This window comes from Toxotes jaculatrix, chromosome 6 (assembly GCF_017976425.1).
Source record: "Toxotes jaculatrix isolate fToxJac2 chromosome 6, fToxJac2.pri, whole genome shotgun sequence".
Taxonomy (NCBI): Eukaryota; Metazoa; Chordata; class Actinopteri; family Toxotidae; genus Toxotes; species Toxotes jaculatrix.
Genome location: NC_054399.1, coordinates 3,419,733 through 3,435,710, shown reverse-complemented (window position 1 = coordinate 3,435,710; position 15,978 = coordinate 3,419,733). Strand labels below are relative to the sequence as shown.

Sequence of the window (15,978 nt, the reverse complement as noted above, 5' to 3'; positions counted from 1 at the left end):
GTTTGCACCAGTCAGTGACTCGGGCTTTCGTCTGTCTCCTCCCCTTCCCGGAGACACACTGTGTCCCTCATTAACCAACGGGTGACTCCAGGTACGTAATGCAGCAGCAACAGCCTGTGCACAGAATACAAGATGTGCCACTTCTCTGTTAGTAGCTGGATGAAAGACACTGAAACAAAACTAAAGAGCATAAACAAGAGTTTCCTTTCTAATATAACAAGTCTATTGATGCACAAAGCAATTTTTAGCAGATACAAATCATAAAGTGAAGACATACAGGAACAGATTAATATACTCAGATCAAGTTCTGAAAGGACAGATGAGTGTACTTAATGTTTAAGACAAACTGTGTCTCAGATTTGTGTAAAGCAGCAGAGCTTCCTTTATATGTTCACTCAGTTTGGCCTGCGTCCCTGTAACACCTGATCTGAAAGAGTGAAACACACTGACTTGGATGTGAAGTATCATAGTGTCAGACCTCACTGTTATGTGAAACCAGGTTTCTTATCTTTTCCTCAGACGTTACTGAAAAATAACCCTGACAGATTTTGTTTTGCCCTTTAGATAAAAACGGTTAGCAACGATGAATTTTTCCTTGTTTTCAAGTGCTTAGATTTTGCCAGGAAATCTAAAAAAAAAAAAACAAAAAAAACATTAAGAGCATAGTTTGAGTCATCACACATCATTTTGCACTCTGTATTCTCCGTTTGGCCTTTGCTGTCTGAAAGGAATTCAGAAAAAAAGTCCCTTTATTGTTTTAAAAGCTGCATTAGTTAAAAGAAAAATTCAAAAGGACAACTTTTCAGCTTTTATTTGAAATGTGACTTTACACAGGGAAACCGAATGTCATGTTTGTGGATATAAAAAAAGTTCAATAACAAAAACTTTCACACAAAAGGTGTGGCATGTGTTTTAGCAACATTCGTTCTAGCTTTCCACTGAATGTGAACTTTGACAGAGGCACCTCTCTCTTTAATAAATAGTTTCATTTACAGAATGAGTAATTAGTTATAAATATGAAGGCGCATTTTAAACATTTTCTTAAAGCAATTAAAAATGTATTGATTCAATTACAAAATAAAAGAGCAACCAGGCAAGCAAATCAGTCAAGCAGAGATGCAAAACCGCAAATAATATTGGCAAATCAAGAAATTGGCACAAAATGATAAACATACAAAAACACCATGTTCAAACTCAAGTGAAAATTTAAATTATAGGCACTAGTTTAAGAACACCCACCACACCAATCACCAGGACACCTTCCCTAACGCTGGCACACCTTTTGGTTTATGTTCATAGCACAAGAGGAAAAAGCCAGCTAAAATTTATTCAGCCTGTCATCTTACTCAAGATATTCTTCCTTTTTTTTTCCATGGCATGAATGATACACACTGACAAATCTGATGTGGGAGTTTAATGAACAACATCAAAGATTTCTTGGTTTCACTGGCTGAACTGGGTGAACAGGGAAGAAATATATTTTCGAGCTCAGCTTTCTTTCTCAAAAGATGAAGATTGTTTTGTTTGGGACATCAGAAAAAACTCTGAAACTAATCAAAGCACTTTGATGGAAACGTATAATCTTAGCAAACTGTGGCACAGGTCGGAACAGAGGCTTTGGCCGAGGCGTCGTTAATCACCCGGGTTTCTCTCAAGTCCTGACTGGACACGATGAAAACAAAGAAAAAAAAAAGGCTTTGGAAATTTAGCAATTGAGGTTCAAAACGTACATTTTAAACAATTGAAATCTTAAAATAAAAATACTGATATGGATGTTTGGACATACACTTCTTAAATAATTTGAATAAATAATTTCCAAAACAATGTGCATACATTCTGGCTGATTTTACAAGAGGAAAGATTGTTAAATGTCATACCCACACCGAGGTGCTTTTCACTGTTGCAAGACATCGAATATTCTCTAACATTACGGGACAGTTCACCTGCACAGCATCATCATAGAGATCGCTCACCGACATCTGTTAAACACAGAGCATAAAGAGAGAAATGCGTGGAAACATTTCAACCTGAGGGAGGTGAAAGAAGGACAGGGCAGAGGAGCGGGAGGAAAGCTGGGCGATGTAGTGATATGACTGTCTGACACAGGACTGCAGTCAAACCAAGGCAGGTGATGTGTCCTCTGTTGGCGGAGCTGGAGTCGGGCTGGTTTCTTTGGCATTTTATGGGCTGTTTGCGCAACATGCCTGACCCCTCCAGTGCCAGTCCCCGCAGAGAAACACGATGGGAGGTCCTCTTTGATACGATGTGGACACTGTCCCCCTCCTTGTTTTTGATTTCTGAATTGTATATATTTCTGGGACATAGTCTCTCACTTTCTGTCTCCACTGTAAAAGTTATCTAGGTAGATAAAGTGCCATGTTGTAATGTCTGCCTCCTTGTGTTGATAGTTTGACTGGAGAGCCCCCTGCTGGCCTGCCTCAGTAACAACCTTCTCTCCAGTTATCACCCGTGGCGCTGTAAGTCCGAGGAGCAGGAAGAGATCTGAGAGGGAGAAGATTCAAGGTTCAATGCTGGGTACGTTTTTTCTACACTAATATCTGTCATTCAGTGTCTGTGGTCTACATACCTGCGCACAGGCTGGGCCAATTTGCTGCGAGGCAGAGGGATACCCCCTCCTGCAGAAGCACTGGGACGGGGCAGGCCACTGCGTGGAGGAGCCAGGGAGCGGGTGGGGGTGGAGTTGGCAGAACCAGGGTTGGATGTGGCCTTTACCGGCTGCCTCAAGGCCAGCGGGGACGGGGTGGCGGGTGTCCGCAGCTTACTGGGAGAGGGGACTAAAGACAGGCAGAGCAGGAATTCAGGCAGGTGAAACTGGATTAGGTTCATCTTAATGTGTTTCTATAGGTTTCAGTCTATCAGTAGTTTAACAATGAAGTAATGATCAAGAGCACAATGGTGTGAGGTAGATATACACTCAGCTGTTTATTAGGTTAAACAGCTAAAACTAATGCAGTCTGATACAGTCCTTCATGATGGTTGCCATGTTCGGGTTGTGTTGATCATTTTAGTGGCTGCGCTTTGTGGTGTTACACAGACAAGTGTCTCTGTTACTTTGTCCATCATCCCTTTTATATCAGTGAGGGCGGGCTAAACAACAGAAACCCCTCTGTGTATTAAACACAGTACAGTTCAGCAGCAGCTCTCTGAATCTGTTTGATTATAACCCTCCTGAGGGAGGATTTACTGCAGACCGTTGTATTAGACTGTTTAGTTTTAGCTGGATGTTCCTAATAAACTGCCAGCTGAGTGTAAATATGATGCCTACATACAAAAAACTATTTGAAAGAGGGAAACATTTAGGTCCTGACTAACAATGTCCATCACAAATTTACAAATGAAGCCAAACCTGTTACAATGAAAGTTTAGAAACTATTAGTAAATTAAGAGATGAGGCCGACTGACAGAGCTGCCTGCTGTGATTCTGGATGTGTTGACAGGATGGGGTGAAACACACACAGCATAAACTAGTGAGAACCAGCGGCACATATCGCAGCACAACATCAATACAACCATGGCGTGGAACCACAATCACAATATTTAAAAAGGTGGAAACCCTCAGTGAATACTCACTGAAATCACCTTCTTCTCCAAAGCAACAGGAGAGTGGGACTAGACAAAGACGAAGACAACAGAGACAGGCCTTAATTCAGAGGTGGGAGGAAGGTGCTGAGGATGGGCTGTAATGTGGTGTCACTTTCTGCCTGTTTGTTTGTTTTAACAAACCGTGACCTTCATGTGAGCAGCAAGCACAACTCGCCTGAAATGGCAGGTGAGGTTTTGTGTACATCCCTGTGAGTGTGTGCATGGACGGTGGCAGATCCACTGTGAGTCACAAAGTTTGTATAGAATACAAAAACTTTTCACTGTAAAGGAAAAACTGGATGCAACAAATATATTAACACATGGAAAAAAATGACTGTTTTTAATCACTTTTTTTTTTAGATGTTTTTTTCCCCAGATTACAAAATGAATTCGATGGCCAACTTTATCACATTTAACCAGTTAATTTACCTAAACAGGCTGTTTATGGGGGAAATGTTGATGAAGGCTGCCGACTCATTGTATGACTGACTGAGCAACGAGGAAGCAGCAGATGACGCTGCTGAAAAACTGCTAATTGTTTTGTAAACATGATAAAAATTCTAGGTTGACTATTTATTTTAAAATATAAGCACATCACATAAAATGCACAAAGACAAAGCAGCCAACAGGGCCGCATTAGTACTTAAAGCGATTTTAAATGCTATGTAATGATGACAACATGACTCGAGTAGCCGTATGATATTTGCCGGTGATACAGAGAAAACAGGAATGCCTACAGTCTTTGTAATGGAGTCAAGGTTAAGGTGCCTATAAAAAAAGACATGAATGACACTTGTGTTGTTGTGTAGTCAGACAGATCTGATTCTTATTGTCTCCCATGGACCAGCAACAGCAAAAAAAAAAAAAAAAAAATCACTGCTTTGACATCGCTGAGCTCTCGTGATGGATTTTTATGTTTTGACAGACGCAGCTCGACGCAGTCCTCAAATCAATCAGCCCCTACTTTAAAGTGTGAATGTTAAAGCCTTTGTGTGTGTGTGTGTGTATGTGTGTGTATGTGTGTGTGTGTGTGGGGGGGGGGGGGGGGGGGGGGTCACCTGTGGGAGTTAGTTATATACTGAAGCTTTTCTCTGTCAACAGTCAGCCTGCTCTGCAGCAGCTGAAGCTGCACTCAGAGTAACCTCACACAGTTTGCTGACAGTCAGTGCATTAATGCACCTTCCTCAGATCCATTTCAGCTCCATACTTTATGGCTATTTCATCACTTACATTTAATGTGCACCAGTAGTCCATGCTTTGTGTGTATATAGTACACCGTAAACTGTGCGTGTGTCTGTGTTGTGTGAGCTTGATCTCACAGCCTCCAGCTGGTTTAGGAGCAGGCTGTTACCTCGCAGGGCGGTTGGGCTTTGGAGGTGCTGTTTGGGTTTCGGGGAGGAGCGAGAGGGGGTCGAGTATCTTGGGAGTTGAGCTGCTGCTGCTGGAAAACAGGTACATTTCAGCACAGGAGTCAGACTTCACTCTGCCCGAGGTTCACAGGTACTGAAGTGAAAAGGGGCCGCTGAGGAACTCAAAGGCCACACAAGCCCAAGGTGCAGTTTGAGGCCACTAGAGGGCTCTACAGCCAAACATTAATGGGCAGCTTCGTTCAAGGTGGAGGAGGAACAGCCAATCTACCCTCAGCCTCAGCACAGCTGGAGAAAAGGAGGCTGGTTTGGGTTGCACATGCTTTACAGTGAAGAGAAGACAGTGAGAGACAGGCAGGAATTCAGGTGTCTCACATGCCGAGTACAGCCAAAGCTCAGAGGGACAGGAAGGATGAATACAACTGTCCTGATAGCAAACCTCTCCACAGGATTACAGTTTGTTAAGATTAAGTATACACATAATAAAAATCTAAAGACTCAGCTGAAAACTGATGCATAGAAGGTCCAAAGGCTCAGGCCACATGAACACCGTGTCCCTGACAGGGCCGGGTGAGACAGGATCAAGGCAGCTACTACACGTTTAACCAGCTGAAACCTGCCCTTTGACCCCAGCCCTCTCTGCCTCTTGTAACAGAGAGGGATTACTGTTTCTGGATTAAGGACAACACCATTACCTTTATCTTCCATTACAGGATTAAAGCAGATACAAAGAGGCGGGATCCAAAGCTCTTAAAAAACATAAAACCCGCGGAGAGAAAATGTAAAACAACGTTAGTGTCACTGACACCAGGAGTCGCTGTGGATTTTCAGTGTTGCTGCCATCATGCACTAATTCTGCAGGATGAGTGTGTTTCTTTGAAGTGAAAGTTACGCCAAGACAGTGAGAGGAAGGATGCGTGTCAATGAAAGATATTATAACTGAAAGTGATCAAAGACAGAGAGGATCCCCAAACACCAAAGCCATGGCACGACAAAGCAACACAGCCCGAATACTGTAGGTGTAGCTGGAGGGATTAACAGGATTCCCACTCGCACTATGACTAACAAGAGGTGACACAGCCTGTCATGTTGCTGAATGTTCAGCGCACTGTGAGAGCAAAACAAATATTAATATACTGTCAGCAGACAACACTGTGATATCAATAATACATCAGACAATCTGAGGCTGCGTGTTACTGAGGCTGAAGATTTGTTTACAACTTTGGGAAGTTTTTGTTTTTTGTAGATACTCACGAGCAGACTGGCTCTGGTGTCGAGGAGAGCCGCCGTTTGGCACTTGCAGGTTGGACTCGCAGCTGCGGCTGTTCTTGACGGGCTCTGGGGCCTGGGCTGCCGCTGCCGAGGAGCGTGTGAGGTTGGGAAGACTACGACGCAGCTTTTCTACAAGAGCAGGACGAGAGGGAGTTAGCTCACAGTGATAGTCTGTGTGTGTGATACGTTGTCCATCTCTGCTCTGTTTACCTTCGTTCTTCACCACGTTGGTCTGCAGGTCGTGCCCGTGGCCCTGCAGCGAGTGGCGGGGCTGCTGCAGGCGGCTGATGATGGGCTGAGGCGAGCCGCGGCTGTGGCTGTAGTCAATAGAACGAGCCGGGGAGCGAGAGCGGGGCGAATTCCTGGGGGAGACGCGGGGAGAGTGTCGAGGGGAGGGGCTGAAGCGGTTGGAGGGCAGGTGGAAGGCCGGGTGGACCGCCTCCTCCTCGTCCTCCAGACTGTGTGCATCTAACTCCTGGTCGCTGAAGGTGCTGCGCCGCAACGAGTGGCAGGACGAGCCCGAGCTCCGTCTGGATGCTGTTGCAGCATAGTCCTGTCTCAAACCTGAGGACAAACAGTTAAGCTGTAAACAAAACGGTCTGGACACAGAAAACTGGACAATGCTAAAGAAGGAGACCGTGGTACAGATACGTACTCTCTTCCTGCATGCGCGCCAATATCTGAACATCAGTGACATCATTGAGCTTGTAGGTAGTGGAGGAGCCCACTGAGTCCTCATCCATCTCTGAGGTGCTCAGCTCGCTGTCCACTGATGACTGTGGACTAACCGGCGGAGGATTCCTGTCCGCTGCTGCGTTTCGCTGGTGTGCTGCTGAGGAAACGATCTGTGAACATTCTGCCACGCGAACAACATCAGATCATCTGTAACTGTTACTGAACCACTGAGAGCTCCGTACCTGCGTTCCCAGGCATCAGCTGCTGTCTGACAATGGGCACTCTGCTGGGGGTTGAGGAGGGGGAGTTGAAGCCACTGCTGTAGGGGCTGTTGGCTGCGTTTGTGCTGTACGGGCTTCCGTAGCTCTGCTGGTTGTAGGGGCTTCCATACAGGCTCCTGCGCTTGTTGGCTGCAGAGTCACAGAGCAGAGTGAAAATATCAGTCCAAAGGTCGAGAGTCTCTGCAGTCCACATGTCCTCAGACAGATTGTTACTCTACAGTTTTGGACCCTGCGATGCAAACAGCCGGTCGCTCTTTAACATTTCTCTACATTAGTTCAGACAAAAGAAAAGTATTTAGTCTGAAGATAAACAATTCACTTTGTAGAAGCTGATTGAGATTAGCCCGACAGTCATTAAACCGTCACAACAAAATTCTGCAATTATTAACATTTAATATGCTCAGTTGTTGTGTTCTTACTCTATGGCTGCACTAATATTCATGGTGGTGTACTGAGTCATTGCTTATTAGACGGAAACTTCATTATTTCTTTATTTAAGCTGATTTACTTCTTCTTTCTAACAGATCAGTGTAATATTGTTCTGGTAGGAACAGTGAATTAAAGCTTTCAGCACCAGAGCTCCAGTAATTCTGCTTCCACAGTGGGAGAATCGTCAGTCTGATCATTTTTAAAATTTCTTCCTGAACCGAGAACAATAAATGTATTAGTGAGTGATCGGTGGAATAATCGATGAGGTGCAGGCAGCCTACAAGCTGCCAGATGCTGCATCTGTGGGGAGGAATCGGCAGCTGGAAACTTAGCACTCGGTCCAGTATGTTAACACACTCCGTCTATGCACTGTGCCTCGTAAAAGACCCTGATGAAGTCTGTCGGCCATCCCAGCGTCTGAATACAGCCCCAGCAGTGTCTGCTGATAGCCGGCACCTTTATGAAAGCTCTGCAGTGTGCTGGCAGTCTGGTCCGGTTTCTGACACCGTATGCTGAATGTGGGCCTAACAGAGAGCTCCTACATCGTGAGCCGGGAGAAACACTTCACAATACATCCCATTCAATCCACAGACACGGTCAGCGCACAATGCTGTCCTCTGTGGAACCCAGCGAGGCTGCAGTCAAACGCTCCACTCTGCAGAGTCCCTGCTCTCAATCATGAGATCAGACTCTGGACAGGCTGCTGGTCACTGGGATAGTTTGGTGGTTTGGATGGTTGGAGTGCACTCATTTACCCATCCCTCTCTCCCTCTCACTCTCTCCCTCCTTCTCTCTCTCCCTCTCTCTGACTGGATGTGTTTACACAGCTGGGTGGTGACTGGAAAGGAGCCTTTTAAGATCAGCTACCTCCTCTTTCAACGTTGCTCCTTTCACTTTCTCCCTCTCTCCTGGTGCTCTGCACTCTGTCCTCCTGCATTATTTAGGAAATACCATCATGACCACTCTGGTAGCATCTGCACGGGTCAGCTACTGAGGAATGTCAACAACACTGCAACACGTAGCTCTGTAACACTGAGCACGTTTAACCAGTGGACGCTTTGTTGCTGCAGCCCGTGTGAACCCAGCTCGATGTGTTTCACAGCGTGGAGGTGCTTAAATGACAGCGTGTCCTATCATAGAGATCCTAAAGGGATCTGTAGCACAGGGACCAACCAAAATAGAGTGTCCTCAAATCCTCATGTCCTAAAGCAAAAAGACAGGTCAAAAGAAGAGAGAAGAACTGCTGTTCCTACCCGCTGTGACTGATGTCATTTCTGTTTACTGTGATATGAAACTGTATTAGAGGATTTTCCGTCTTGGCTTTTGAGCCTGTGGAAACTTCAGGGCAGTTTCCTGAGTGAGCCAGCACACGGCTTAAATGCTGATGAGGAAACTGAAGACAAAGTCTGGCATTGAGATCTACTCGGTATTAAAAAAAAAAAAAAAAGCTAAACATGAGAAAGAATGGTTTAAAACAGCTGCAGACAGCTTCAAGCATATCACAAGAGAAGAGCAAACAGAGAGGCTTTTTATAAATGAAAGAGAAAAAGGGAGAAAGCTGGCAGAGACATGCAAGAAGGAGGTGAACTAACTGTAGAGTGTGAGGTTGATCAGAAACAGGGCAGGTCAGCTACGTGACAGTGGTTTGTTTGAACCTCTTAGGTATTGTGTGCGCACTGGATCAACAGCGTAGGACAGCTGACAAAGCAGCACCAACACTTTTAATTGTTCAGGCTTGGCAACACATGTTGTGTCTGCTTATCAGGGTTGCCTGAAATGAAGAAAGTTGCGTAGTCAGGTTAGTACAGTCAGCTGTCCCGCAGCCGTCTCCTCCCTGTTGGTTATATAACAGAGGCACGTCATGTGGGGATATGATTTTAACAGGGTGTGCACAGACAAAAGGCTTGGTCACTAAGGTCATGTTTAAAATATGTGTGCACGTTTGCATGGGCTGGCACAGACACAGTGTTTAGACAGACAACACCTCTATCAACTTCACAGGTGTGACGTCTTAGGACAAGAGTGTCTTCGCTTCAGCTCCTCACATCCACAAGTTTTTTTTTTTTCTTTGCAATTCCTTTGACACAAACTCAGCCAACGCCATGGCAACCATGTTTGCATGCTCCTGCTAGAGTAGCCAGGAGCCATGAAGTTGTGTCTGTGGCGAGCCTCCCTTTCACTCACAGTCCCGAATGCTCTCAGAATGAAGCGCTGAGAGAGAGCTGCCAAAGCCTTCGTGTGCGGAAAAAGAAAATTTCTACAAAAATCTTTACCAATCCCTCATCTTTAATGTTTCATTTCTCCAGTGAACCACAAGGATTTTAGTGGTTCTGCTTTTTTGCGAGCCTCTGTGGAAGCGATGACAACACCAGTGCCAACCCGAGAGGAGAAGTGAGAGGAGTGGGATGGGTCGCATCAGTGACAAAGGAGATATTTTTCAGGTCCCATGGAGGATGACGTTATCCTCCCCCCACACCTACAGTGATGATGTCACCACTTACGAGCGTGCTCCCTTAAATCCGACTCAAGTGGCTCGTTATTTGTAGTATTAGTCAGACGCTAGACAGATACGCTGTTTTGTTTACAGACGGTCACCTTAGGCTACGTGGACAGTTCAGCATAGTCATAAAGTACAGCTGCTTTTTCCCCCCATTTACATGTTCACACGGCAAATTTGATCTGTGAAACGTGAGACGGACAAAAGCTATAAACAACTGTCAGTCTCTTTGGCTGCGGAGCTGTCTGTGTGTCCAGGTGCAGTCCACGTTCTTGTACAACAGAGAAGTTCACATCTCCCCCAGCGAACAACCTTCAGCGGCCTATTGCTCAACATGATCTAAGTGTCACATGGGCATACCGCTGTCAAAATGGAAACGACCCTGCTCAGTTTAGCTGTGAGGATTTGAGGCCTGTCCTCCTCACTGAGGGAAGGCCTATAATTAGTGGAACAGACACAGTGTAAAGGACTGAAGGTTAGGTAGACCTGGGTGATATGTTTTGGTTGGAATGAATGCAGTAATATAGTGTTTACAATTTTTAACTATTGTGAATTCCCAGTGTGGAGCTTAACGGTTTAAAAACATTTGTTTTTCAGCAGCAGAAGTACAGAGCTCCTCTCCTGAGCGGCTCTGCCGTTCACCACAAGATAAATCCAACTACGCACTGATCCAGCTGTGGCAGCTGGATCAGTAGATACTGATGGGAGAGCAGAGACAGGTCTTCCACTATAACACGAGTTTAAAAGTTTGGTACCAAGAAAGGAGAAAAATGCTGACAGATGTAAATATAAATAAGTGAATACTGTACATGCCCTAAGCACCTAGGTGCAATCATATGGCCCAAAACGATAAATATTTAGCATACCCCATGGTGAAATATGAATTATGGATTATTCTTCACACACTGATCGAAGGAGTAGCACGAACAGCCTCCCAATCATCTGATGACCTGTGCAGATTTATGTTTGCATGTCACATTTAACCCAGTATCACATCTCATAAAACCACAGCCTCTACCACCCAGTTACCCACCACACAGGTACATGAGTGTACTTCAACTTCCTGTCAGACTGAGGGAAGCTGAACTACACACGAGGACATGTATGATGAGTCATCGATGCATCAGTGCTTTGTTTGTAACAGTGGTTGAGAAGAAGAAATAAATGATCGGAGTAATCTATTTTTCATAGTAATTTTTTAGAAATGCGTTTTCTTGCGCTTTAACAATCAATGAAAGGAAGCCATAAGATGACGGAAGAGGCTCACTCCCATAGATTAAAGCACTAAGTAATGACAACAATCTTCACTACACTTATGAGCCCCTCTTATCCAGCCAGCAAGAAGAGCTATTTCTGCATTTACGAACAAGCTCTACTTTGCTGGATCAATAATTATACATTTTTCATTATATGCAACAATGATTTACAACTGACTGTTTGCATTTGAGTAAATATTCTGTTAGAGACTGACACTAACAAGCTGCTCGGCACAGCTGTGGAAAATCACTGCTGTTTCACTCAGTTCTGCGCCTCCACGTGTACGATGCAACACTTTGTGGAAGTCAGGATTAAGGAACTACGTTGTTTTATTGTAGTCAGATTCTTATCTGAGTGCAAGTTTAGTTAGACTTTAAACACAACCACGAAAATAAAGTCTTTGTAAAGATTCACTCAATCCATCAATTAAGTGTTTCCCTATTGTTGTTATTGTTTCTAATACTGCTGCTGCTGCCAGGGTGAGACGACATGTCGCATGTTGAGAGGCGTTGTTTACCCGACATGGTGAGGTCCAGTCTGTGGATGAGGGACCGCTTGGCTGATTCCATCTCGGGACTGGGGTTGTCGAGAGCTTTCCGGCACCACACGATAGGACTCAAGGCTTTTTGCAGGGGACTGTTCAGTTTCGTCTCATACAGCCTGGGAAAACGTAAACAGAAAGAGAAAATTGACACAGTGTATTGCGAGTACATAAAAGCAATACCAGCCATCATTACAGCAACGTAAACATCGTCCCCCTCTAATAACAACTGACCAGTGGCGGGGATAACTGGTATTTGGGCAGTGTTTTATCACAGAATGCTGCAGGGGCAGTGACACTGCAGCAGAAAGGCATTTATGTGGCTGTGCAGATCGATTTCACACTTAAATACGTGAAATCCTGGGGCCTGTCATTTATTTAACATTCTGCTAAAAAAAAAACACCACCAGTTGGAAACTTGGTGACTTGCAGATATTTATTTTTTTTTCAACTCATAAACATAATCTTGATTCTTAAAATTCACGTTGCATGTGTTGATTTTGCAGAAACCAGCGTTCTGTGTCTCTGGGGTCACAACAAGCAGTGAGGACACGGCAACCTCCGAGTTCCTGCTGCAGCAAACTCTAAGAATGAACAACTGTCACCGGCTCAAAGCGTCTGAAAAGGTACTGCGTTCAGCACTTAGTCAGCTGCATTGATTGTAACTGCCAAACCCTCTTAATACTGATGGGAACACATCGAGGTTTAAAATAAGGCTGCAGAGTAGTAACTGAATTGCCCATTAATCCCTGTTTGTCAGCTGCACGAAATACAAGTAATACAAATGCCTGTTTATTCTTAACCTTTTGAGAAGAGAAAAGAGAGAGTGAAGGGAAGAGTTTCCACTCAGAAGAGAAATCTGAGTCAGCAGCTGTCAGCTCTGTTGCAGCCATACAAGAGGCCTTTCATGATGAAAGCAGAAACATTACGACGGAGGCAAGCCAGCGCAGAGAGCTACGAGCCTGAAATCCGGGGCTGCACACCTTCATTGTTTATCAACACAATGTTCGTCGTTTAAAATTCAATCTGGACGCTTCAGTCCTCCCCGATTTGAGACCAATCTCAAAACTCCTGCTCCTTTCAAAGTTTCTGGAGACAGCTGTGCTCATCCCGTTGCAGTCGTCTGTGGCACTTTGAGGTGTTCCAGTCTGGTTTTAAAGCCCTTCACAGCACTGCATCTGCCCTTTACCAATCTTTTATTCAACCATTCTAATGCTCTCAGGTCATCAAGGTCACTCAGGTCCACTGAGCAGTAGCTTATGGTTGTCCCAGGATCCAGTCTGAAGCACAGAGGAGATTGGGCCTCTTCCTCTGCGTGTCAGGCTGGCCCCTGCACTAAAGTATGAAAGCAGCTTTTTTTTTTATTGTTTATGGTTTTGTTGGTTATTATTTTTGTGTTGACTAATTTTTGTGTTGACTTGACTAAATCCCTGGCTAACAGAGACGACACGTCTGATGACATACATGACCTGCCTGCTCTGAAACAATGATATGTGTCGAGTCCACACGTGGGAGAAGGACTATGACGAGCATCTATTGACAGGCCGAGCACTGCAGGAGCCGGCAGCGTTTTTAAATCCAGTCTGAGGCTAATTCAGGGATTACAGGAGTCTATGACAGGAGCTGGCCAGAGCTCGGCACTACAGAGTAATCCCAGATATCAATCTGATCCAGAGAGCAGACAAACAGCCAGGGCGTAATGAGACTGGCTCTGTTGGGCATGAGTGAGCAATGTCTGAAAGTGGTCTGATGTCAAAGGCTCAGTCGCTGGCAAGAGGCTCGCTGCTGCGGGCAACGGAGGGAAGACTTGGGACAATGGGTCAAGATCAAATACAAAACACTTAATGAAATATGACTTATAGGTTATAATGCTCTGCTTTGTCATGGTCTGCCTTTGTTAGCTATATGTACTCATTATTGTAGAGACCATTCTTCTTATATTTTTCCCTACAACGATGATTTGTCGCTGACTGCCAGATAAATCCAGTGCGTTGGCGTTCAACCAAATATGATCTACCTCTGTAGTGACTTTAGTGACTGTCATTAAGGTGCAGCAGGAGCTACGTCCCAATGTTGTTATTACAGTGTCATTATCCTAAAAGACGCAAATCAGATAAACCCCTCCTGACAAGACAGATAACAAGGACCATCTCCCATGGAAGGCCTGTCATTACACTCATGTACAGTCAGTAACTGCTCCATTTCTATCCTGACAGACCTTCTGTGTGCTCGCCTACCGAGACTCCGTGTCTGACATGAGCTGTGTAAGGGAGACTAATCTCGATGTGTAACTCTGCCTTTTCACAGGATTTCCTCGATTCGGGATGAGAGGAGAGATTTAGACAAATCCAATCATATTCTGGAGTTTCAAAGACTGCACTTCTTAGATCTATGCAAAGCCACCTTACTCTAAAAATATCTATATGCTCAGCACTGGTGGAAATAATAAAAAAAAAACACAAAGTAGTGGCAGGAGATTATAGGAGGAGTATGGATGGACGTGTGGGCTATCAGGATAATGCTGAAAACATTTAGGCCTACATGATCATCCATGTCCGCACTCCGCGTGACCATTTTATGTTACTGATCGCTGTGGTTTGTATGATCAGCTTTATGACAGTGACATAGCTTTAATTCCCACACAATGAGCGGACTCTTGCCTTTCTCACTTGGTGCTGCAGAGCACTTGTAGCTTGTGTGCCAACTGTTGTGCTGAAGGGAATTCAGAGGAGGAATATAACCATGGCTACCTCTCCCACATGGCTGCTGGGCAGCAAAACAACTTTTTTCTTTTTTTTTTTAAACTGTACACACTGATCTTCTGCCACCACTGCCGTGACAAGCCAAGCAATCTGCCACATCACAGCACCAAAAACGGCTCAACAGATGATCAGGGACCTCAGGCAGGGTCATGACAGCTGAGAGCCGGAGCCTCAGAGGCCTAATGATCGGCCTCAGAAAGAAACGCACAAACTGCAAGTGAGGTGAGGGGTAATGGAAAGAGATTCGGCCCTGACTGCCTGACAAAGCACGTCTATTACGGTAACAGAGACGCAGAAGGACATGGCATCGCCCACATGACTTGGCCAAAACAACATCCCTCCGTCAGTGTTTCACAATGAGGCTTCTTCAGCGCAGATGACTTCAGGTTTGAGGCGAGCTACTGAGAAGAACTGTTCATGTCAGGCGTTTGTCGCGGTGGCTAACGTGTAGAACAGCTGTGCCCGGGCAATTAGACCCGTCAGCCCGTACCGGAGACAGAGACACGGGCTGTAAAAGGCGAGACACCTCCAAACGCAAGCCTGTCACTCACCAGCTGTCCTCGTCTTCGTTTAGACAGTCCATGTCTTCCAGATCTAAGATCTCCACTTCGTCTAGGATTGACGTCTCCCCTTCGTCCGTAAAGCTCCCGGCGGTGTCTGAATAAAGTGAGTTCATGCTCGACACAGAGGTGGCAGCCGATGCCCCCTCACACTCATACGCCCTCCTGAAGCTGATGCCGTCGTAAGAGAGCCTGGGGCTCAAACAACGGTTATTCTCCAACAGCCCACCGTAGCCTCCCGTTCCGACGAACCCCACCCCAGGGAAGCCGGCCAGACCGGCTGCCATCCCCGCTGACAGGGACGACGAGTCGTATCCGGCGCTGAGGGGTCTGTGGTTCCCTGACATCGCTCCGGACGAGGACAACATCGTGGACCTGGTCCGGAGCTGTTCGTTCTGCTGCTCGAGCTTCTTCACCAAGTCCTGGAGCTTCCGCATCTCCAAGTCCGCGTTGATATTTGAGTTGATATCCTCCATAGTGGCTCCTCAGCCCGACGGAAATATGCGGTGTGGTCTGTGGTACTTCCAGTCGTTTCTTTGCCCGCAGCCTCCTTGTCTTTGCTCGCTTCACTGTTCCCTACGTGTTCAGAGAAGACACTTTGGTGTTACACCGACTTAAAAAGCTCAGCGCCGTCATCTTCTCCGGCTGTTCGTGCGCACGGGCAGGGTCGAGGCCATTTTCATAACACTCGTCACCAACTGTGAAAGACCAACAGGCGGCGGATAGCACACGTC

General features: G+C 45.6%; 1 protein-coding gene across 12 annotated transcripts; it reads right to left on the bottom strand.

Moving 5' to 3' along the window:
• Positions 1 to 796: 796 nt before the first annotated feature.
• On the bottom strand, positions 797 to 15,932 carry slain2 (SLAIN motif family, member 2). 12 transcript variants are annotated; one of them, XM_041040245.1, is made up of 10 exons: positions 15,236 to 15,932; positions 11,899 to 12,041; positions 7,160 to 7,327; positions 6,898 to 7,074; positions 6,453 to 6,806; positions 6,225 to 6,371; positions 4,955 to 5,044; positions 3,592 to 3,630; positions 2,588 to 2,795; positions 797 to 2,502 (listed from the first exon to the last, which is right to left on the bottom strand). In XM_041040245.1, exons 1-10 carry the CDS (start codon positions 15,718 to 15,720, stop codon positions 2,439 to 2,441), a joined length of 1,875 nt encoding a protein of 624 aa, XP_040896179.1. In that variant the 5' UTR covers positions 15,721 to 15,932; the 3' UTR covers positions 797 to 2,438. The 12 variants fall into 12 exon arrangements, with proteins under 12 accessions (XP_040896179.1, XP_040896181.1, XP_040896183.1 ...); XM_041040247.1 differs by having other exon boundaries at positions 4,955 to 5,041; XM_041040249.1 differs by having other exon boundaries at positions 4,955 to 5,038.
• Between the last annotated feature and the right edge of the window lie 46 nt (positions 15,933 to 15,978).

What these genes read in the sequence shown, in the direction of transcription:
- slain2 (XM_041040245.1), bottom strand. Translation starts at nt 15,720, where the DNA reads ATGGAGGATATCAACTCAAATATCAACGCGGACTTGGAGATGCGGAAG. An exon ending in CAACGTGGTGAAGAACGAAG is followed by an intron (nt 6,372 to 6,452) that starts GTAAACAGAGCA and finishes CTGCTCTTGTAG; the next exon opens with AAAAGCTGCGTCGTAGTCTT. An exon ending in TTGGCCCAGCCTGTGCGCAG is followed by an intron (nt 2,503 to 2,587) that starts GTATGTAGACCA and finishes TCTCCCTCTCAG; the next exon opens with ATCTCTTCCTGCTCCTCGGA.